Genomic DNA, 23,878 nt, shown 5'->3' with positions numbered 1-23,878 from the left:
GCTACGCACAGCTTCCTTTAGCCATAGACTTACCAGATTTATTCACCTAAGTCCCAGTAATGCACTGGAGCTGACTTGTGTTCAGTACTTTTGCATAGGTTAAACAATCAGTTAACCCATGCAAAAAGAAAATGCTCGGTGTTGGAGCATTTTATGATCCTACTATTGTTTGCAAATTGTTTAAACATGTAGTTATTATTTACTCCAGACTAGCTATGCTCTACTGGGAACTAACTAAACCCTTCTAGTGAGCCATTGACATGGCATATGTTTGTTGCCACAAATTACAAGCTAGCTCTCTATAGTGCTTTGCTGTTCCTGAGCCTAACAAGGTATGCTTTTTATCAATGAATACCAAGAGAACAATGTCAATTTGATAATAGACATACATTTAAATTCTTATTAAAAGTGTATGCTCTATCCAAATCAGTCTTTTTAAACTTTTTAAAAATGTTTAAAACCTATTATCTTGGCCCTTCCTGATAATACTAGTGAGAACCCCACTCCTGAGGGTTGTGGGCAGAACTGCCCACTCCCCTGGTTACCTGCATATAGGTAGCCCCTCAGGTACCGCCCCCTTCTTCTTGGTGTTGGACAGGACTAGGAGACCCTCTCAGCTTCCCTGAGTGGATACTAAAATTTGTCTTTCTCTGAACCCCTTAGCAAGGTTAACCCTCTGACCTGTACTTGGCACCACTGTATCTTTGTCCTAGAGCACTGGTGTGGCGTTCCAGTGGTGGTTTCTTGCTCCGTGAGATCCCGGTGGGTGCTGCTATCTTATTGTGACATCAACTGGATGCAAAGTCACGGGGGCCTTGTTTGAGGGCTGTTTTCTGGGTGCGCACACACACCGTTTTAAAGCTTGGTTCCTTTCTGGCTCTCCGGTAATAAGTTTACCTTTCAGACTGTTAGGTCTTGTAATATTTGTCTGGCTGCTTATAGTATACATTAATGCTTATTGTGCACATCTATGCTATATTTAAAGTTTACTTATCAGCCTGCATTATTATGGAGCCTTCCTCGATTTTGCCTGCAACAGTTTAGGAAGCCTTTGACATGTTACTAACCCCTGAGCCTAAACCCACTTGTTCATTATGTACCAATCTTTGTTGGCAAGATCAATTGTGCAAATATTGTATTGGACAAATTTTATGGTGGTTGGTTTGCCACAAATTCTGTACCTGAGGATTCTGCTGAATTTTCTAAGGGGGTCATTTCTTTTTGATGCACCTCCTTTGACTTTTGTTATCTTGGATGATTTTATTAAGGTTATTAAAGTTATATTTCCTCAGACAGCTTCAAGCCTAAGCCAGAACCTGATAATACATTTCCAGTGCCTGAAGCTATTAAAGGATCACTACAGTAGAATAGGATAATCAACACATGTATAATAGAGACAACTGAAAAAGCACTTAGATTGAATTTCAAATAGTACATTTTTCTTCTTCTGACAAATGTCAAAATGAGTTACATTTTCCTTCCTAATGCATCATTTGACAGCCATCAGCCAATCACAAAATGCATATATACGTATAGTCTGTGAATCTTTCACATGGTCAGTAGGAGTTGGTGCTTCAGAAAGTGTGCATATAAAAAGATTGTGCAGATTTAGATAATAAAAGTGAATTGGAAAGTTGTTTAACCCACTTGCGACCAAGGCATACCCTGTACGTTGCTGGTCCTTAAGGGTTTTTCGGGCCATTATAGCGGGGTGTTGCTGCCAGCGGCTAGACCATGCTTTTACAAGCTTCATCCCTCCTGCTGGTCTCCTGAAAAAAAATAGCCCCCTTAAAAGACCAGCAATATAGAAGGTATATTGCTGGTCGTTAAGGTGTTAAAATTGTGTGCTCTATCTCAATTATAAAAGTTTTTTTTAATTTTGACTACTTTTGTCTTAAATGAAAAGCTGCTTGGTGTATCTGATAAGGTACTTCTGTCACCCAATTTTATACATATTCAATTTTCAAGCCCTCCTAAAGTGGATGCTGCTATTTCTAGGTTATCTTAAAAAAAATGATTTTTCCTACTGACAATGCTGGAACATTTAAAGATGTTATAAATAAAAATGGAACAAAGTTTTTAAAAGCTTTATTTGTAGCAAGGGACATAAAACAAGTTGAGAGACAAAATATAATATGTACATTAATTACTTCACCTGCAAATGTATACTGCAGTGCCTCGCCATTAACCCTTTCTTTTAAGTTTCTGAATTGTACAGCTCTAACTCCCCCCCACACAATTCCTTTTATGGCTGTAGCTATATCCATTGCTCTTTTTGGTAAAACACACAAATGAATAGGGATTATCTGCTGGAGCATGCCTAGAAGCTGTGAACTCAGTTGAAATACAATGCCTGTGTTTAAACAATAAGAGGGGTGGAGCACAGTGTCCAGACAGCTTGCCTAATTTAAGTATTTTTGCTTATTTTTGAAAATCATTTTAAAATGCTTCCCAGTAATTTTTAAACACTTTTTTTTATGCAAACTATTTTACTTAATTAGCCCTTTTAGGATATGCACAGATCTCAACCTGTTTTATGGCACTATAAGGCTACTGATATTTGATCTGATAATGTTATACCGAATGTGCCTGAAGCTAAAGCTATTAGGCCTTTCTCTTGTAAGGTGTATCCAGTCCACGGATCATCCATTACTTGTGGGATATTCTCCTTCCCAACAGGAAGTTGCAAGAGGATCACCCACAGCAGAGCTGCTATATAGCTCCTCCCCTAACTGCCACTACCAGTCATTCTCTTGCAAACTCTAAACATAGCTGGAGGTAGTAAGAGGAAAGTATGGTAATATAGTTAGTTTTTTCTTCAATCAAAAGTTTATTGTTTTTAAATGGTACGGGAGTTGTATTATTTTATCTCAGGCAGCATTTAGAAGAAGAATCTGCCTGCGTTTTTCTATGATCTTAGCAGAAGTAACTAAGATCCACTGCTGTTCTCACATATGTCTGAGGAGTGAGGTAACTTCAGAGGGAGAATGGTGTGCAGGTTATCCTGCAATAAGGTATGTGCAGTTAACATATTTCTAGGGATGGAATTTGCTAGAAAGATGCTGCTGATACCGGATTAATGTAAGTTAAGCCTAAATGCAGTGATTTAATAGCGACTAGTATCAGGCTTGCTATCAGAGGTATATGCTTTGATTAATGTGCAATATAAAACGTTTGCTGGCATGTTTAATCATTTTTATATATGCTTTGGTGATAAAACTTATTGGGGCCTAGTTTTTTCCACATGGCTGGCTTTATTTTTGCCTAGAAACAGTTTCCTGAGGCTTTCCAATGTTGTAATATGAGTGGGAGGGGCCTATTTTAGCGCTTTTTTGCGCAGTTAAAATTAGACAGAGACATTCAGCTTCCCTCAGCAGTCCCCTGCATGCTTTAGGACATCTCTGAAGGGCTCAAAAGGCTTCAAAAGTCATATATTGAGGAAGGTAAGTGGAGCTGTGGCAGTTGTTGTGACTGTTTAAAAAACGTTTTTTTCAATTTGTTAATTCGTTTTTTGTATTAAGGGGTTAATCATCCATTTGCAAGTGGGTGCAATGCTCTGCTAACTTGTTACATACACTGTAAAAATTTCGTTAGTTTAACTGCCTTTTTTCACTGTTATTTCAAATTTTAGCAAAATTTGTTTCCCTTAAAGGCACAGTAACGTTTTTTATATTGCTTGTTTAACTTGATGCAAAGTGTTTTCCAAGCTTGCTAGTCTCATTGCTAGTCTGTATAAACATGTCTGACATAGAGGAAACTCCTTGTTCATTATGTTTAAAAGCCATGGTGGAACCTCATATGAGAATGTGTACTAAATGTATTGATTTCACTTTAAACAATAAAGATCAGCTTTTATCTTTAAAAAATTTATCACCAGAGGATTCTGGCGAGGGGGAAGTTATGCCGACTAACTCTCCCCACGTGTCAGACCCTTTGACTCCCGCTCAAGGGACTCACGCTAAAATGGCGCCAAGTACATCAAAGACGCCCATAGCGATTACTTTGCAGGACATGGCGGCAATCATGGATAATACCCTGTCAGTGGTATTAGCCAGACTGCCTGAATTCAGAGGAAAGCGCGATAGCTCTGGGGTTAGACGTAGTACAGAGCGCGCAGATGCCTTAAGGCCCATGTCTGATACTGCGTCACAATATGCAGAAGCTGAGGAAGGAGAGCTTCAGTCTGTGGGTGACATTTCTGATTCGGGGAAACCTGATTCAGATATTTCTACTTTTAAATTTAAGCTTGAGAACCTCCGTGTATTGATTGGGGAGGTGTTAGCTGCTCTGAATGACTGTGACACAATTGCAGTACCAGAGAAATTGTGTAGACTGGATAAATACTATGCAGTGCCGGTGTGTACTGATGTTTTTCCAATACCTAAAAGGTTTACAGAAATCATTAATAAGGAGTGGGATAGACCCGGTGTGCCGTTTTCCCCCCCTCCTATTTTTAGAATTTTTTTTCCAATAGACGCCACCACACGGGACTTATGGCAGACGGTCCCTAAGGTGGAGGGAGCAGTTTCTACTTTAGCAAAGCGTACCACTATCCCTGTCGAGGACAGTTGTGCTTTTTCAGATCCAATGGATAAAAAATTAGGTTACCTTAAGAAAATGTTTATTCAACAAGGTTTTATCCTGCAGCCCCTTGCATGCATTGCGCCTGTCACTGCTGCTGTGGCGTTCTGGTTTGAGTCTCTGGAAGAGGCCTTTCAGACAGCTACTCCATTGACTGAAATACTTGACAAGCTTAGAACACTTAAGCTAGCTAATTATTTTGTTTCTGACGCCATTGTTCATTTGACTAAACTAACGGCTAAGAATTCTGGATTCGCCATCCAGGCGCGTAGGGCGCTATGGCTTAAATCTTGGTCAGCTGACGTGACTTCAAAGTCTAAATTACTTAACATTCCCTTCAAGGGGCAGACCCTATTCGGGCCTGGTTTGAAGGAAATTATTGCTGACATTACTGGAGGTAAGGGTCATAACCTTCCTCAAGACAGGGCCAAATCAAAGGCCAAATTTTTAATTTTCGTGCCTTTCGAAACTTCAAGGCAGGTGCAGCATCAACTTCCTCTGCTACAAGACAAGAGGGAACTTTTGCTCAATCCAAGCCGGGCTGGAAACCTAACCAGTCCTGGAACAAAGGCAAGCAGGCCAGAAAGCCTGCTGCTGCCTCTAAGACAGCATGAAGGAACGGCCCCCTATCCGGTAACGGATCTAGTAGGGGGCAGACTTTCTCTCTTCTCCCAGGCGTGGGCAAGAGATGTTCAGGATCCCTGGGCGTTGGAGATCATATCTCAGGGATATCTTCTGGACTTCAAAGCTTCCCCTCCTCAAGGGAGATTTCACCTTTCGAGATTATCTGTAAACCAGATAAAGAAAGAGGCATTCTTACACTGTTTGCAAGACCTCCTAGTTATGGGAGTGATCTGTCCAGTTCCACAGTCGGAACAGGGACAGGGTTTTTATTCAAATCTGTTTGTGGTTCCCAAATAAGAGGGAACCTTCAGACCCATTTTGGATCTAAAGATCTTAAACAAATTCCTCAGAGTTCCATCGTTCAAAATGGAAACTATTCCGACCATCCTACCTATGATCCAGGAGGGTCAGTACATGACCACAGTGGATTTGAAGGATGCTTACCTTCACATACCGATTCACAAAGATCATCATCGGTTCCTAAGGTTTGCCTTTCTGGACAGGCATTACCAATTTGTGGCTCTTCCCTTCGGGTTAGCTACAGCTCCAAGAATCTTTACAAAGGTTCTGGGATCGCTTCTGGCGGTCCTAAGACTGCGAGGTATATCAGTGGCCCCTTATCTGGACGACATCCTGATACAGGCGTCAAGCTTTCAGATTGCCAAGTCACATACGGACATAGTTCTGGCATTTCTCAGGTGACATGGGTGGAAGGTGAACGAGGAAAAGAGTTCTCTATCCCCACTCACAAGAGTCTCCTTCCTAGGGACTCTGATAGATTCTGTAAAAATGAAGATTTACCTGACAGAATCCAGGTTATCAAAGCTTCTAAAATCTTGCCGCGTTCTTCATTCTATTCCGCGCCCTTCGGTGGCTCAGTGTATGGAAGTAATCGGCTTGATGGTAGCGGCGATGGACATAGTGCCATTTGCGCGCCTACATCTCAGACCGCTGCAACTATGCATGCTCAGTCAGTGGAATGGGGATTACACAGATTTGTCCCCTCTGCTAAATCTGGATCATGAGACCAGAGATTTTCTTCTCTGGTGGCTATCTCGGGTCCATCTGTCCAAAGGTATGACCTTTCGCAGGCCAGATTGGACAATTGTAACAACAGATGCCAGCCTTCTAGGTTGGGGTGCAGTCTAGAATTCCCTGAAGGCTCAGGGATCGTGGACTCAGGAGGAGAAACTCCTCCCAATAAATATTCTGGATTTAAGAGCAATATTCAATGCTCTTCTAGCTTGGCCTCAGTTAGCAACCCTGAGGTTCATCAGATTTCAGTCGGACAACATCACGACTGTGGCTTACATCAACCATCAAGGGGGAACCAGGAGTTCCCTAGCGATGTTAGAAGTCTCCAAGATAATTCGCTGGGCAGAGACTCACTCTTGCCACCTATCAGCAATCCATATCCCAGGTGTAGAGAACTGGGAGGCGGATTTTCTAAGTCGTCAGACTTTTCATCCGGGGGAGTGGGAACTCCAACCGGAGGTGTTTGCTCAATTGGTTCATCGTTGGAGCAAACCAGAACTGGATCTCATGGCGTCTCGCCAGAACGCCAAGCTTCCTTGTTACGGATCCAGGTCCAGGGACCCAGAAGCGGCACTGATAGATGCTCTAGCAGCGCCTTGGTTCTTCAACCTGGCTTATGTGTTTCCACTGTTTCCTCTGCTCCCTCGACTGATTGCCAAAATCAAACAGGAGAGAGCATCGGTGATCTTGATAGCGCCTGCGTGGCCACGCAGGACCTGGTATGCAGACCTAGTGGACATGTCATCCTTTCCACCATGGACCCTGCCTCTGAGACAAGACCTTCTACTACAAGGTCCTTTCAATCATCCGAATCTAATTTCTCTGAGACTGACTGCATGGAGATTGAACGCTTGATTTTATCAAAGCGTGGCTTCTCCGAGTCAGTCATTGATACCCTTATACAGGCACGAAAGCCTGTCACCAGGAAAATCTACCATAAGATATGGTGTAAATACCTTTATTGGTGTGAATCCAAGAATTACTCAAGGTTAGGATTCCTAGGATATTGTCCTTTCTCCAAGAGGGTTTGGAAAAAGGATTATCAGCTAGTTCTTTAAAGGGACAGATTTCTGCTCTGTCTATTCTTTTCCACAAGCGTCTGGCAGAAGTTCCAGACGTTCAAGCTTTTTGTCAGGCTTTGGTTAGAATTAAGCCTGTGTTTAAACCTGTTGCTCCCCCATGGAGCTTAAATTTGGTTCTTAAAGTTCTTCAAGGGGTTCCGTTTGAACCCCTTCATTCCATTGATATCAAACTTTTATCTTGGAAAGTTCTGTTTTTGATGGCTATTTCCTCGGCTCGGAGAGTCTCTGAGTTATCTGCCTTACAATGTGATTCTCCTTATCTGATTTTCCATTCAGATAAAGTAGTTCTGCGTACAAAACCTGGGTTTTTACCTAAGGCAGTTTCTAACAAGAATATCAATCAAGAGATTGTTGTTCCATCATTGTGTCCTAATCCTTCTTCAAAGAAGGAACGCCTTTTACATAATCTGGACGTGGTCCGTGCTTTAAAGTTTTACTTACAAGCTACTAAAGATTTTTGCCAAACATCTACACTGTTTGTTGTTTACTCTGGACAGAGGTGAGGTCAAAAAGCTTCGGCAACCTCTTTCTTTTTGGCTTCGGAGCGTAATACGCTTAGCCTATGAGACTGCTGGACAGCAGCCCCCTGAAAGGATTACAGCTCATTCTACTAGAGCTGTGGCTTCCATTTAAAAATGAGGCTTCTGTTGAACAGATTTGCAAGGCGGCGACTTGGTCTTCGCTTCATACCTTTTCAAAATTTTACAAATTTGATACTTTTGCTTCTTCGGAGGCTATTTTTGGGAGAAAGGTTCTACAGGCAGTGGTTCCTTCCATTCAAGCCTGCCTTGTCCCTCCCTTCATCCGTGTACTTTAGCTTTGGTATTGGTATCCCACAAGTAATGGATGATCCGTGGACTGGATACACCTTACAAGAGAAAACATAATTTATGCTTACCTGATAAATTTATTTCTCTTGTGGTGTATCCAGTCCACGGCCCGCCCTGTCTTTTTAAGGCATGTCTAAATTTTAATTTAAACTACAGTCACCACTGCACCCTATGGTTTCTCCTTTCTCGGCTTGTTTCGGTCGAATGACTGGATATGGCAGTTAGGGGAGGAGCTATATAGCAGCTCTGCTGTGGGTGATCCTCTTGCAACTTCCTGTTGGGAAGGAGAATATCCCACAAGTAATGGATGATCCGTGGACTGGATACACAACAAGAGAAATAAATTTATCAGGTAAGCATAAATTATGTTTTTCTTTTAGATATTAAAATAACTACATTTTGCATTTCTGTTGCTTCAGATATGCTTGAATTAAATGTTAAGTCTATATCTACAGCTAACCTTTCAAGACGAGCTTTATAGCTACTTCACTAGTAGGCAGATCCTGGCACAAATGGTAATCTCCTGCGTTTGCTTTTTAAAAGCAATGTGCTTTTTGGTAAGCAAATATAAAATACATATGTATTTTTCATATGTGTCCCTTTTTTAAAGAGGCAATATGTTCACCCTAGGTATAAGGAAAGTTTTCTATTCTTTTTCCCCTGGGCTCATTTCATGGCTTTCTTCACAAAGAGCCTTATGTCCCTGGGTATACATTGTTAGCGGCCCTTAAATCCATACATTTTAGTAGGGTAACCCCTTTCAGTATGAGCTTTTGAGAAAATAAATGACGCCATAAACATGAGTATCACTTAATGGTTTCCTCCAGGGTGATTTTATGTGATTGAAGGGAACGTGGGTATTACCCCTCTAATTCACACACTAAGCGGGTCTATATTCCATGACCCAAGTTTCACTTTGAGTATAGTCCCCCCCGGTGATGATTTTCAAAATATATTGGGGATAAGTTCAAAGACTATCCTTATTGTGTGTTAACACTTTTATCCTTAATTTAGTGCCGCTCTGCTGTTAAACTTTTAAGCCCAGCACAGTGATGCAACCTATTGCGTGGACATAATGCATTCGATCTAAGCAGGATTTAGAAAGGGAACATATATTAAAGATAACTTGTAGCACTTATCTGTGTTCTGTGGTTTTTAATCGAGATAGAGTGTCAGCTAATAATGCCCAGCCAGTTTCCACAGTCCCCAATATCAACATTGTCTGTAACAGTGTCTTTAAACTGATGTGGAGCTGCTCCCAGGCCTTAAACCTGTCTTTTCCCCTTGGCTTCCAGTCCTTTTAATGCAGCGTTAAACTCATGCCTTAGATCTTCCCTGTTGATGCGGCTTTAAGAATTTGCCTAGAGGCACCAGCTGTGTTGGTTTGGGGGTACACATGCCGCTGGCGTCCTGCCTGTGGATACGGGTCAAACCTTAGGCTCGTTTTGCTGACTAACAACCCCTGGCCTTCTCTCCCGACTCCCAGCCACCCACGGTGTCTTCTCGCAGCTCCGCCTCTTCCGTCCCAGGTCGTAAGAATAAACTTCTAGTGGATAAAATGAGGTTCAGAGCGAGATTTCCTGCAGGCACGCTCAGCAGCGTGGGGATATTTTTGCATATAACATGTTTGCCAAGTGCCCCGGCTGTAACACACAATGTGTGGTCTTGCGTAGCTGGGGAGTAGCAAGAGTGTCTAGTGCAGAGGAAAGAGTATTATTATAGGGGGTTGTAGCAAGGTTAGGGCAGGATATTATGGAAGTGTGGGGGAGGAAATGTCGAATAAGGTTGGACAATTATAGAGGATACACAGCGTGCAGATTTCTACAGGTGCCGGGGCAAGGGGGGAAGTAGGTTTAGCCTGTACATTAAGATGATAGGTGAGTAGCTGGTGGTCTAAAATTGGAAACTGGTGACAGGTGACGTCAAATATAGAGCAGAGGGAGCGTACCAGATCAATAGACTGTTTATCGCGGTGAGTAGGGAATAGGGTGGATTGTGAGATACTTTTAGAGGCAGAAGGAGCAGGTGGGTTATTGGGATATTGAAGTCCCCCGGAATTAAAGCAGGTATATTTAGAGAGAGAGAAAGTAAGGAGCCATGTGGCAAAGTTTTCAAGGAATTGGGAATATGCTACATCAGGATCCTCTGTTGCATCCAAACCCACAGAGTCTCAGGTTTACGGCATGGTTGCTGAGATCGTCCGTCTACAACCATTTAATATTTCAGCTTCAGTAATTCAAACACTCTTGAAAGCACAGGAAAAATCCTACAGCTGTTTATTACCGGATCTGGGACCTCTTTTCTTCTGATGCAATATAATGTTACCACAGCAAAGTTTAACTATTTCAATTACTTACATTTTTACATGATTTTTTTTTTTTTTTTAAAGGCCTTGGTGCTCTAACACTTAAGATTTAGGTTTCTGCAATTCAGCTATTTTGGGGGTGGAAAATGGGATCAAGATCCCTTAGTGATTTTTTTTTTTCTCAAGCCTTGTTCCAAATCCAACCAAGTAAGAGCTCTACAATTCCATCCTGGTATCTTCCCTTTTTGTTTTTGAAGCTTTAGTGGGTACTCCCTTTTGAGCCTCTACTTGTACACTATTTTTCTGGTGGATCTTCCTCAGAAGGACATGTTTCTTACTTACAGGCACTTTCTGTAAAGCTTTCTGTATACCTTGTTTTTTTCCATCAAGATAATGTAATTTTGAGAACTGTTGATGAATTTGTGACTAAATTTCTCTCTGACTTTCATAGGAATCAATATATTGTGTTGCCATCGTTCTGTCCTGATAAACAAGGAAAACAATTATATTGCTTGGATGTGGTCCATTACCTTCACATTTATGTTAAGAAGACGCAATCAAACCGTAAGACTGATCGTTTCTTTGTTATATGAAAAGGTGCTTGTTTGGGTCAGGCTCCTGCAAAAGATACCATTTCTGGTTGTACCATTCAAGCTATCTCCAGATCAACACAATGAACAGGTTCCTGAAAGACTCAGGGCACATTCAACTAATTCAGTTGTAGCATCATGGGCTTTCAAAGCAAATGCTGTGCCCTAGGAAATTTGTCAGGCTGTTGTAAGGAGATTGCATCATACCTTAATTTCATATTACAAGCTTGATGTGCCCCAATCCCCTTTAGCTGGGTTTAGTCGTAAAGTGTTATCCTCTGTTCTAACTTGAATACATTTCTATCTTTTTGTGCATTTTATATATTTTGCTCTAGTCTTTATTTTATTTAATTTTTCCCCCCACCATGATATCTTGTATAATGCTTTGGTAATCGTCTCACTGGTATTGGCCCATATCCCTGGGTTTTACTTACTAGGCTCCTTCCTATCTGTCTGGTCCACCTATTAGGGTTCTCACTGGTAAATATTACCCAGGGATATGGAGAAATTGCTTATATTTTTGATGTTAATTTCTAGTTTTCTTAGCTGTCACACCATAATCGTCTTCAGTCATACAGTTCATAGCCTTACATAAAAACTTCAATGTTGGCAAGTATTGCACCATAATAAAAAATAAGGGGGGGAGGAGCCAACTACTGAGGGGTCCAGATGTGTTTCTAAGCAGCTCCTGGCTTTTGGACAAGACTTTATGGATTAACTTATAAAGATAAATCCTGAAACTCCTTTTTCCTCTCATGATAATGACCCCAGATACATGCCTTAAACCCCGCAAGAACCAGAAACGCACGATTTCCAGAGATTTGAGGACAATATATGCTCCTGCGTGAAGCCATGCGGTAACGACCAATATTTTGAAGGCCGTATCCCTCTTACAATTGCAAGCCGCTTTACTCAGCCTAGGATCATTAGCTCTAATCTCTCATAATGGAGGATTATTACTACGAAATAAGAGCCCTTCTTACGAAAATTGATCACCGCATGACAAGCCAATTTGAAAGCCTGAGGACAGTTATACGATACAGCTCTGAATGCACAGAGGCATCTGCAGTGGTAATAATGGAGCGGGAGGAACTTCAGGCTCACATACAAATACATTAAACTCCTATCGCTGCACAACAAGGTGCTGCAACAGCACGGTCATACCAGATGCCCGTAATTTTCTCTCTTTCGGCTTCTCATACATCGGAGGATGCGGTTCGCTCATGGGAGAGATCAGGATATTGGTTGCTTGATGGGAAAGCACCTTACTCCGATAGCCATCTCCTCAAAGCTGCCTTACACTTGATGGGACCTGAACCGGACTCTGATCACTTTGTGAACCTCCATGATTTTAGTGTTAGTGCTGGTCCTACCTGGCACCCCAAGTACGTGTCTGGAAAGGATCAGGAGGGGAAACCACACGCATACGGATCACTGATTGCAGCCGGACCTATCCTGCAGAATTGGAGGGTCAACTTTTGAGGTAACAGTTCGGCTTTTGGGCAGAGCTACTCAGCAGCACCTGTACCCTTGAAACTTAGATCTGGTGTTGGGTAACTTTATATTAAATGCTTCGCCATCTCTCATGCCCAAATCTTGAATATTGGGGACAGGGCATATAACTGCAAGACAGATGTATATAGAACTCATGATGGATGCCTGTTTTGGATTTATTCTTCTCTAGATATATTGTTCACCAGTTGCACTTAGCTACTTTCGCTCTTTATTTTCAGTTATATTCCTCCAATGTTTTCTGGATAACCCTGCATAAGAGACACTTAGAAATTAGGTTATTGTACATGCAATATTATATAGCCTGGCCTGTCATCCGTCTAAGGTCTTCTACTAACTCACGTTATACATTATCTCACGGAGACATGATGGGGATTAGGTCAGCCTGTAATAGTTGATACCTCATGGGTTAATATTAAGAGAACATATGATTTATTTATGTATCTTCTGTTATCACTCTGAACACCCTTCTTTGCATGTATTGAGTGTTAAGTAGATTTGTATTATTTCAGATCTCATTATGGTGTACTAACTAAATGTACATATTGGGACCACCTAGGCATCACTGCGTTGTCTGTAGTAACCTTAACCTTTTTCATATAACCTTTATATGAGGATGAGGTAGGTCAGCTGTAGGACACTTGAACTTGGATAAGCATACACCCAAAAGAGGGCTTTTACGTTTTTTTTACAGTGTCGAGATGATGACAATCTACTAGAATAGTTTTTTTTCTGACTGTTATACTTGCATTTTTGGGCACCTAGCCATCTTTATTTAGATGAATTACAGTAGTCGCTTCTTTGAACATATATCTCCCACTTATAGGAATACCTGTACTATTACCTGTACTCATTAGTTTATATCCGTATTGGAGTCACTTATGTCGGTTTTATATATATATAGTCCCTAGGTGAACCCCGACGTGGGACTGAATTAGTGTGAGGTGGCTAGGTTCTTGTAGTTTCCCTGTACATAAATCCTGCATATACTTCATGCTCAGATCCTTCCTGACAACACAAGTTTATCTCTACCCTAAAACTAAGTTGAGAAATCTAATTTGCTGGTGAGAGTTACCATACAGGTCATTATATTTTTATTAACTTACCGTTATATATATCATCATGACCTACACACTTAAAGTTGAACAAAGAACCCAAGTGTAGCTTACTTCAACTTTAGTGATCCTCGCCAATAATATCTCATAGTTATTATAAGTCTATATGTCCAGTGCATAGTTGTCAGGTTCAGCTAAATATGAGCCCTTTATTAACTATTTTTCTCCAGATGTTTAACCATTATAAATCACTATGTTGACTTATCTTGTTTCTATAAATATTGTTAAGTTTAAATCTGTGTAGATCTGTACCATTCTCTGAATGCTACTATAACAAATTCATGATTTCTAATTTTAAGATCTGTACTGTTATAACATATATTAGCTTGCAATGTTTTTACTCTGATGGAAACTATGGTACAGATAACACATCGTATAGACTTAGTGTAAATGACTCGATGTGCCCTACCTTCCCACAGATGCCTACCATAAGATGAAACCAACCCTCTATCATTACTACATGTCCTCCTCTCACTCTCCACATTACTTCGCTCTGCCAATCTAGAAGGCTCCACCCTCCTCACTACTTAGTGGCTTTTGCCCGCTGAATCCACTCCCCCCCCCCCCCCCCCCCCCCTATATACTACAGCCCAAGAGTGGCCAAGTCAAAAGCTACCTCCCCACGCACTAACTTCATTAGATTAAATGGGTCCAAGAGTGGCCCCTTTGGCATTGTGGGGAGCATTTGTTATGTGATCTACTATGAAAATGAAGTTCCATCTTACTAAGTCCAGACCCGTTTGTGACACAGTAATTAAGCTTGTTTTGCGATTTTCTCTTTTATGTTTATCTCACACTGCAGACTTTAATATCCTTTCACAAATAATTACTACACTAGATATAGCTCTATACTCTATGGTGATGACTCCATCGCTCTCCTAGTTAAATCCTTTTGGTTAATAAATGGAGCCACAGCTTCTTTTTTCTAATTGATAATATTTGTGTGATAACAATGTATATCTTGTTTCTTTGTTATTATCGCTTATGGACGAATCCTTTTTTTTTTTTTTTTTTTTTTTTTTTTTTTTTTTTAACATTTTCTCACGACTTCAAAACAAATTATAATAAAAAAATAATATATATTCACACACATATATACACATATACTGTATGTGTGTGTGTGTGTGTATATATATATATATATATATATATATATATACACAAACACACACACAGTCTCTTCCAAAACCTGGGACCCTAATACAGCCACACAAATGCAGGCTCACACACAGGTGCAAGCTTATATTCAAACAAACTGGGAACTAGTCAGGGTTTGCAGACTTTTGTAATCACCCTTAAGCACAAGCAAAACAAGGAAAGTGGAACAGTACTCCCAGACTGGACCGGGGACACATCATATGACCCTGAAACACTGCTCAGCTATGGTGCTATAGCACACTCAAAAAGCTGCACTATTTCTAGAGTCACATGCAGTCTTGGCCCAGACCAGTATGTGTGTATGTATGTATGTATGTGTATATATATATATATTGTGTAATATTCTTTACAAATATATCATTTACCTTTCTTTGTTTTTAGTCGAAATGGCAGATTTTGCCATTTCAGTATTAAAGTATTGGTTATAGAAAAGCTATGTAACCAAGAAGCTGATAAAGAAATTGCACTCCCAGTGGGTGCAGCTAGTATAACAAGTCACTGGAACTCATTAAGGGGACATCAATTTTGTAGTACCTCATTCCCTGCTATCTACAGTTAAGGCTTATTACAAAGTATACAGGATCCTTATCAAGTGGTAGAAAACTGAAGACTTTTCAACTGGAATTCTCTTAAATGTTGTAAGTATTAGGTCTTGCCATGCTAAGATTTCCTTTGTTTAGGTGTTGCTATAGTTGGATGTTGCACTTGATTTTGATGATTAAACATTCAAGGTCTAAAAGACTGCCAAGTTTCTAAGAAACCAGTTCTTCCATTGGATCTGTTTTTCTTGCATATCTTTAGCATAAAACCGTTGAGTGTATACATGGAACTGTCCTTGATTCTGCTTAAAACATTTTATTGTGTCCATATTCATAACCAAAAAGAGGGACAGAAGTCGTGGCTTTACCTTGTGCAACATCTTCCTCATTATGTTTGTTCTGCCTTTTTGTTGCAATGGATTGCTGTTTGTTGTTTGTTCTGATTTTGTGAAGAAATCAGAAAAACTTCTATGGTCATTTAGATTTATTCTGCTGTATTTAATGGTCCTTTTAAGGAGCATTGCATAAGCAACAAAAGCATAAAAGAAAGGCAATGCAATGGCTGTTTTCAAAATTACTTCCATTGTTCCTGCCACCTTAATCATGTGACAGCCATCAGTCAAATGCAAACGCATATTCATATATAATGTCCTTCGCACGTGCTGCTCCTGTCCTCTGGAACTCTCTACCCCGCTTCATAAGACTCTCTACAACCTTGTATAGCTTCAGATGCTCCTTGAAAACTCACCTATTCAGAGAGGCTTACCATCTCTTTTCCATATCTCCTCCATCTCTCCTCCTAACCAAACTAATACAGGAACTGCCTGACTCACTGCTGCAACTACAACCGATGTGACAAGCAACCCCCAACCTTATGTCTCTGCACCCTAAACTTGTAGACTGTGAGTTCTCCGGAGCAGGGCCCTCTTCCTCCTGTACTAGATTTATTCAGTTTTATGTTTTGTATTTTATCACAAATCCTTGTCATTGCATACCCCTATCCCTGTACCCAGCGCTACGGAATTTTGCAGCGCTATACAAATAAATGATGATAACTTTTGCACATGCTCAGTAGGAGCACAACCCTTTTTTTTAATATAATTTGAGGCACTAATTTTGAAAATGCAAGTAAATTGGAATGTTGTTTAAAACTGCATGCTCTACCTGAATCATAAAAGTTTCATGCTGGCATATTTTTCTTTCTGTCTTAAAACCTCTCCTTGCTGGACTATATGTTAACCTTATGCCACTGAGTTAGGGGTGCACATTTGTAGAGAAACCGCCTGAAGATGGTGGACATTTTTGCTTAAGTCACATTGAATAACTGCTTAAAGGGCCATTAAAGCACTGAATACATTTTATAAGCAGGGTATGGCAGTTCCTCCCAGCCTCCCTGTAGTCAGGGTTTCTGCCATATTGAGCTCTAGCTTTCTCTACATACAGTGCTGATGTGTTTGCACATGTGCAGCAATTCTTTATATACCTACAGTGTAACCTAAGTTCCAAAATGGGAGGGAGGTGCATGAAATGTGTTTATAGTGCTTAGAGTCCCTTTTTAAAGGATTCTAAACCGATTTTTTTTTTCTTTCATGATTCAGATAGAGCATGCAATTTTTAAGCAACTTTTTTTTAATTTACAATACAGAAGAAACAATGTACATATATTGTAAGATGGTAAAAACAACAACAATCTGTTACAAATGGACTGAGAACTAATACTCTCCTAGTGGTTAGACCGCTGCCTTCTTTCCGTCTATCCCCAGGGACTGTGGTTAAGATAGATTTTCAGTGGTAGATGGCGCCAATCTTTAGTGTTAAACTCAGGCTGGATGTATAATAATCCTTCTGATGACAAAGAGAAAAGGGCTTGGTGTGTATGTAAAAGCCAACTAATAAGAGTGCAATATGCTCACTCAGTAAGTTGCATGATATCCGCTTGTCTGGAGTATGTCACACAGAGGTCCAGTAGCAGTGATCCACAGATGTCTTGTAACAATACTGGTTTAACAAGCTGAGAGCAAGAAAAAAACTCCAGTGAAAAATATGTAGAATCTGTTATAAATTGAATAAGTAGTAACTTACTCCATCAAAATTGGACGTCCGGCGATGTCACAGCAAAGGAACAAAATCATATTCCAATATAGATAAAAATTATTTATTAGCTCAACGCGTTTCAACGTATGCAAACGTCTTTCAAGAGCAAATATAAAACAGATAAAAGCAGTTGAAAGATTTCTTGCTCTGTTTGTTAAACCAGGATTGTTACAAGACATCTGTGGATCACTGTTAATGGACCTCTGTGTGACATACTCCAGACAAGCGGATATCATGCAACTTATGGAGTGAGTATACTGCACTCTTATTAATTGGCTTTTACATACACACCAAGCCATTTTCTCTTTGTCATCAGGAGGATTATTATACATCCAGCCTGAGTTTAACACTACTACCACTGAAAATCTTTTTTAATTTACACCTTTTTTCTTCATTCTCTTGCTATCTTTATTTGAAAAAGCAGAAATGTAAGTTTGTAAGCCGGACCATTTTTTGTTTAGCACCTGGGTAACCTTGCTGATTGGTGGTTACATTTAGCAAGTGCTACCCAAGTTCTGAACCAAAAATGGGCTGGCTTCTAACCTTACATATCTGCTTTTTTAAAAAAAAAGATAGCAACAGAACAAAGAAAAAATTATAATAGAAGTAAATTACAAAATTGCTTAAAATTGCATGCTCTATCTGAATCATGAAAGAAAAAAATGGGTTTAGAATCCCTTTAAAAAGGGACTCTAAACACATTTCATGCACCTCCCTTTCATCATGGGTGCTGCCATTTTGGAACCTAGGTTACACTGCGGCTATATAATAGGAGTAAATTAGAAAGTTGCTTAAAATTGTATACTCTATCTGAATCGTGAACGAAAAAAATTGGGGTTAGTATTCCTTTAATAGTTAGGGCCTGTTACTGTAAGGAAACCTGATTTATTGTAAATATAAATAACCCTTGCTTTTGTGTACATGCTACAGTCTGTTCTTTCATTTTCTCCTTTGATTATTTGAATGATCTCTATCTTTTTTTTTTTTGCTATATTTAATTTTGTTTTCTTTATCAGCCAAAGTTTAATCAACCTCCTGCTAACTGGACACGCCGTTTCAAATGTGTGGGATGGAGACAGAGAGTGCTCAGGGATGAGTAAGTGCTGTCTTCTTTCTAACACAATTATACAAATATAGTATGAACTGAGCAAATTGTTATGTATGCTCTGCCAAAAAATTAAAATTTGATTTTGAGAACTATAAGATATTTTACCTAGAATTGTTGTCAGTGTGAGGCACACACTTCTCCTTGTTCTATCTTTATTAAAGGCACAGTCTACTCCAAAATGTTCATTGTTTAGAAAGAGATGATCCCTTTTATTACTCATTCCCCAGTTTTGCATAACAAACAATATACTTTTTACCTCTGTGATTACCTTGTATCTGAGCCTCTGCAGACTGCCCCCTTATCTCAGTTCTTTTGAAAGACTTGCTTTTTAGCCAATCAGTGCTGATTCATAAATAACTCAGCACAATGTTATCTATATGGCACATGTGAACTAGCGCTATCTAGCTGTGAACAACTGTCAAAATGCACTGAGATAAGAGGTGGCCTTAAAGGGCTTAGAAATTAGCATATGAGCCTACCTAGGTTTGGCTTTCAACGAAGAATACGGAGTGAACTAATCAAATTCCATGATAAAAGTAAATTGGAAAGTTGATTAAAATTGCATTCCCTATCTGAATCATGAAAGTTTAATTTTGACTAGACTGTCCCTTTTAAGGTTTTCCAGCTCAAGTCAGTGGATCCCAGCCATGGGAGTTAAGATTCATTTGCTTGCAATGTAATTAGATTCGCTAAGCGCATGCAAAATTGATTTAGAAACTTAAAGATATAGTAAACCCATTTTTTTAATTTCATGATACATATAGAGCATGCAATTTTTAAGCATCTTTCTAATTTACTCCTATTATCAATTTTTCCTCGTTCTCTTGGTATCTTTATTTGAAAAAGCAGGAATTTTCAAGTGATGGTAAATTTCAGACTATAAGAATATTGCAATAAAACACATATTAGTTTGCAAGTAAAACCACAATTTTTTTTTTTTTTTAAAGTGTATACATATTTTATAATAAGATTTATAATCCTAATTGGTATTGTCTGTTCCTCCGCCCCACTTCATTTCTTCTTCTGGCTGGGCTGTGACAGTCAAATCCACTCTCTACATAGGCTTTCTATGGGCTTTAAAGAGGCTGGACTTCAAGATTGTCAACTGACACACATGCTGATTGGATGTTCACTTGAATTGTCATAAAAAAAAAAAAGAGTACATCCATGTGGGCCGGCATAACATTGTAATAGAAGAATAACTATATGCACTAATTTAACCATTTCACAGATGGATTAAAAACAAAAAAGGTACACACATACTTTTCTAATGGCAAAGATTTCATTTATGGCATTTGATTATTTAAAGTTTACCATCACTTTAAGCAAAATTAGCATTTTTCTGGTAGTGGACAAAGCTTCTTTAGTATTGCTTATCTTATCTCCTTTACTGTGCCCAATTGGGGGTAGATATATATAGTTTCTGAGTTAAATTTCTGGAAAAGCAATTAAAATAAATAACTATGCATAGACAACTTATGGGGAATTACATTTCTTTCATGTTAGTAGCAAGAGTCCATGAGCTAGTGACGTATGGGATATACATTCCTACCAGGAGGGGGCAAAGTTTCCCAAACCTCAATGCCTATAAATACACCTCTCACCTCACTCACACCTTAGTTTTGCAAACTTTGCCTTCGGTGGTGGATGGTGAAACAAGTCATGCTTGCTTTCTTCTGTGAAAGGCACTTCTAAGCATTTTAAAGCCCAATTCCTCTCAGAGTACAGTGTTTGTCAGAGGGATGTGAAGGGAGTATTGCCTGTTGATTTTATGGTTTTACCCATGGGAAATCTATTCAAAGGCTCTGTTATCGGTCTCCGCCTCTGAGAAATACAGCTCATTCTACTAAATCAGTTGCCACTTCTTGGGCTTTCAAGAATGAAGCTTCAGTTGATCAAATTTGCAAAAGCAGCAACCTGGTCGTCTGCATATTTTTTCTAATTTTACATTTTTTTTGTATTTGTTTCTTCGGAAGTAGCCTTTGGTAGAAAGGTTCTTCAGACAGTTGTCTCAGCTTGATTCTAATGCCTTTGATTTGAGTTTTTTTGACATTTTTAAGAAAACGTAATTTTCGGGGGGGATTTAATTTCTCAGCGGAAATAGCTGTTTTTATTTATCCCGCTCTAGTGACTCTGTGAATTTCCACATCTTGGGTATTATATCCCATACGTCACTAGCTCATAGACTCTTGCCACTTACATGAAAGAAAACATAATTTATGTAAGAACTTACCTGATAAATTAATTTCTTTCATAGTGGCAAGAGTCCATGAGACCCACCCTATTTTTTTTGGTTATAATTTTTTTGTATAAAGCACATTATTTTTTCCAGTTCCTCTTTGTATGCTTTTTACTACTTTTTATACACCTCACTTCTTGGCCATTCGTTAAACTAAGGTGGGAGGTGTATTTATAGGCATTTTGAGGTTTGGGAAACTTTGCCCCCTCCTGGTAGGAATGTATATCCCATACGTCACTAGCTCATGGGCTCTTGCCACTATGAAAGATATGAATTTATCAGGTAAGTTCTTACATAAATTATGTTTTTGTCGCCACATGGGAGTTATGAACCACAAATGTTTTCTGACAACATTTTGTTTTATAAACATTATCTTACATTATGTATATCAGTCCTTGAAGAAGTTTACTATTATATGCAAGTTAGTCATAGGTAAAGTTACTAGTCAGCAAATTAAAAACTATTAGTTTACTCCTGATCTATGACTAGTGAGAATTTCCAGCTCTGCTTATGTCTTTTTCTCTTGTAACTAGGATTATCACCCAGCCGGTATTTTACCAATATGGTCGGTATTTTTAAACTGGTATGAAACCCAAAAAATTATTTTATAGTTCAGATAGAGCATACAATTTTAAAAATTTTTTTTCAATTTACTGTCATGGGACATTTTCTTTCCTAAGATATGGTGAGTACACAACGTCATCAATTACTAGTGGGAATATCACTCCTGGCCAGCAGGAGGAGGCCAAGAGCTCCACAGCAAAGCTGTTAAGTATCACTCGCCTTCCCACAATCCCCAGTCATTCTCTTTGCCTCTGTTAATGGAGGAGGTGAAGTTTTTGGTGTCTGAAGAAAATTGGATTTCCTTCGCTACAAGCAAGTTTTTTTGGGTCTAGCCGTACTCCACTTTAATCTCTTCAGTAGGGTAGTGGTGGCTTTAAAGCAGTTAGGAACTTCACTGAATTTTCCTAACATATTTGCTGCCTTAGTATAGAAAGCCAGAGTAGGTTTACTCTGTTCTTTTCTTTTTTCACAGGTCTCTTTGAGGAGTGGTGTCCTTGCATACCGTGTGAGCTGTCTACCTGCCGGAGAGCTGTAATTGCAGGTAAGTGCTGTTTGTCTTCTAGGTTGGGAGACTGGCACTGAAGGGGTTAAGAAGTAGAGCCCTTAAAACTGCAGTATATTTTGGGACTTAAACCTTAGGAGAGGATTACTTTTAGACAGTGTGCAGGCACTGGTGTGTGTGACTTCAGAGACTTAAGGGTTAATCACCTTTATTGTAGAAGGCGGTTAACTTGTGGCTCATGGGTTTAATTCTTTTTTAACTGTAGAGTTTATCACAATCACTAGTGTAACGGTAGACTGGCAGAGATATCTGCTAGAGAACGCAAAGCAATGAAAGAAAGACATGCTGTTTGCTTTTTAATCCGATCGTAAATTAAACTGACGGTGTCAGTTTTGCCTTCACTATCGGCTTGAGCGTGCTTTTCTTGATGGCGCAGTTTTCGCTCAGCCTATCATGTGACCACCTCTTTTGTCTCCGAGATCTGCCAGAGTGGTGTCGGATCGAGCTGCGACACAGCAGCTTCCCTTGTGCTCTTTACGTTTGGGCTCCAACTTTGGAGAGGCAGATATGCACATCAGTTTAATGCTGAGGTGTAGTGGTGCTTATTGTTTGTTATAAAAAAACTAAAAAGTTTAGTATAGGTAATTTTTAATGGAAGCAGAACATTCTGTGTTCATAGCCAGCTGTGGGTGGCTGCTTGACCAGCACAACTAGCGTTTTAAAGATAAAGAATTGCTTTGAAGTTTAGATAATTGTCTGCTCTGTCTTGAACTTCAGATTGTAGTGCCTTTACAATTCTGTACCTCAGGTTTAAATAAAACCCTAAAATGTAAAGAAAATATTTTTATTTCTAATGAGCTTAAATGTGTCTCATGATGATACTGTCCAGGCAATGCCACAGCTTTCTCCTCTAATGTCCCAAGCCTCAATGGCGTCACATGCAGTGCCCTGCGGTTCCTGATGGAGTTTATTTGCCTGCAGAAATTGTTGCACAGGTATCCTCTGCGTTATCCGCGGCATTATCTGCTATTCCTTTACTGGGGAAACGCAAGAGGAAAATTAGACATTCAGATAGAAAGGTTTCTGTTACACCTACGGCTACACAGGTTGTCCTCCTTAAGTGCTGATGTGGAGGATATGGTGGTAGTCTCTGAGGGTAAAATCTCATTTGGACAGTATAATTCCTTCATCTGATACTGAAGAAGTAAACTTCAGATTTAAGCTTGAACACCTTCGGGTACTGTTCAAGGAGGTATTGGCTACTGTGGACGACGCCGATACTTCTGTCGCTGTCAACCCTAAGAAATCTAATAAACTTAACAAAGACTTTGATGTTCCTTCCTCTGTGGAAGTGTTCCTGTTCCAGACCATGTGACGGAGATTATTACACAGGAATGGGAGAGTCCAGGGATATCTTCTCCCCGTCTCCTGTCTTTAAAAAGATGTTTCCTGTTGCTGACTATTATTATACTTTATTTATGAAGCACCATCATATTCTGCAGCGCTGTCCATGGATACAGTTCATTTAAATAAAACAATAATATAAAACTTGTAAGAGACAGGACAAAATTTACAAACACATACAGGAGGAATTGAGGGCCCATTCCCATGGGAACTTACAGTCCAGAAGATTCATGTTGCACGGTGCCTAGATGGAGCTATTTCTACTTTGGCTAAGAGAACTTAGATCTCTATAGAGCATAGTTACTCCTTTAGGATCCCATGGACAAAAAAAAAAAAAGCTGGAGGCTTATTTGAAGATGATGTATGTTACATCAGGGTCTTCAATGGCAACCTGCAGTTTGTATTGCCACAGTGACAAGTGCGGAATCTTATTGGTCCTTTGGAGGAGATCTAAGATAGGATTAAGGCTCTTGAACTAGCCAACTCCTTCATTTCTGATGCGAACATGCAGGTTATTAGACTGGGAGCCAAGATGTCTGGCTTTACTGTCCTAGCCTGCGGGGCTTTGTGGCTAAAATCTTGGTCTGCAGATGTTT

General features: G+C 39.7%; 1 protein-coding gene across 2 annotated transcripts in view; it reads left to right on the top strand.

The window, feature by feature from the left end:
- The window catches only part of MINDY3 (MINDY lysine 48 deubiquitinase 3), a 325,101-nt gene that overhangs the window by 60,546 nt on the left and 240,677 nt on the right, over positions 1–23,878 (top strand). For both annotated transcript variants that reach the window (XM_053714015.1, XM_053714014.1), the window contains exon 9: positions 18,482–18,561. In XM_053714015.1, the coding sequence (XP_053569990.1) occupies positions 18,482–18,561 (80 nt within the window). The remainder of the gene's footprint in view (positions 1–18,481; positions 18,562–23,878) is intronic.

Source organism: Bombina bombina, chromosome 5 (assembly GCF_027579735.1).
Source record: "Bombina bombina isolate aBomBom1 chromosome 5, aBomBom1.pri, whole genome shotgun sequence".
Taxonomy (NCBI): Eukaryota; Metazoa; Chordata; class Amphibia; order Anura; family Bombinatoridae; genus Bombina; species Bombina bombina.
The sequence above is the reverse complement of the archived record's forward strand: the minus strand, read 5'-3'. Positions and strand labels throughout refer to the sequence as shown.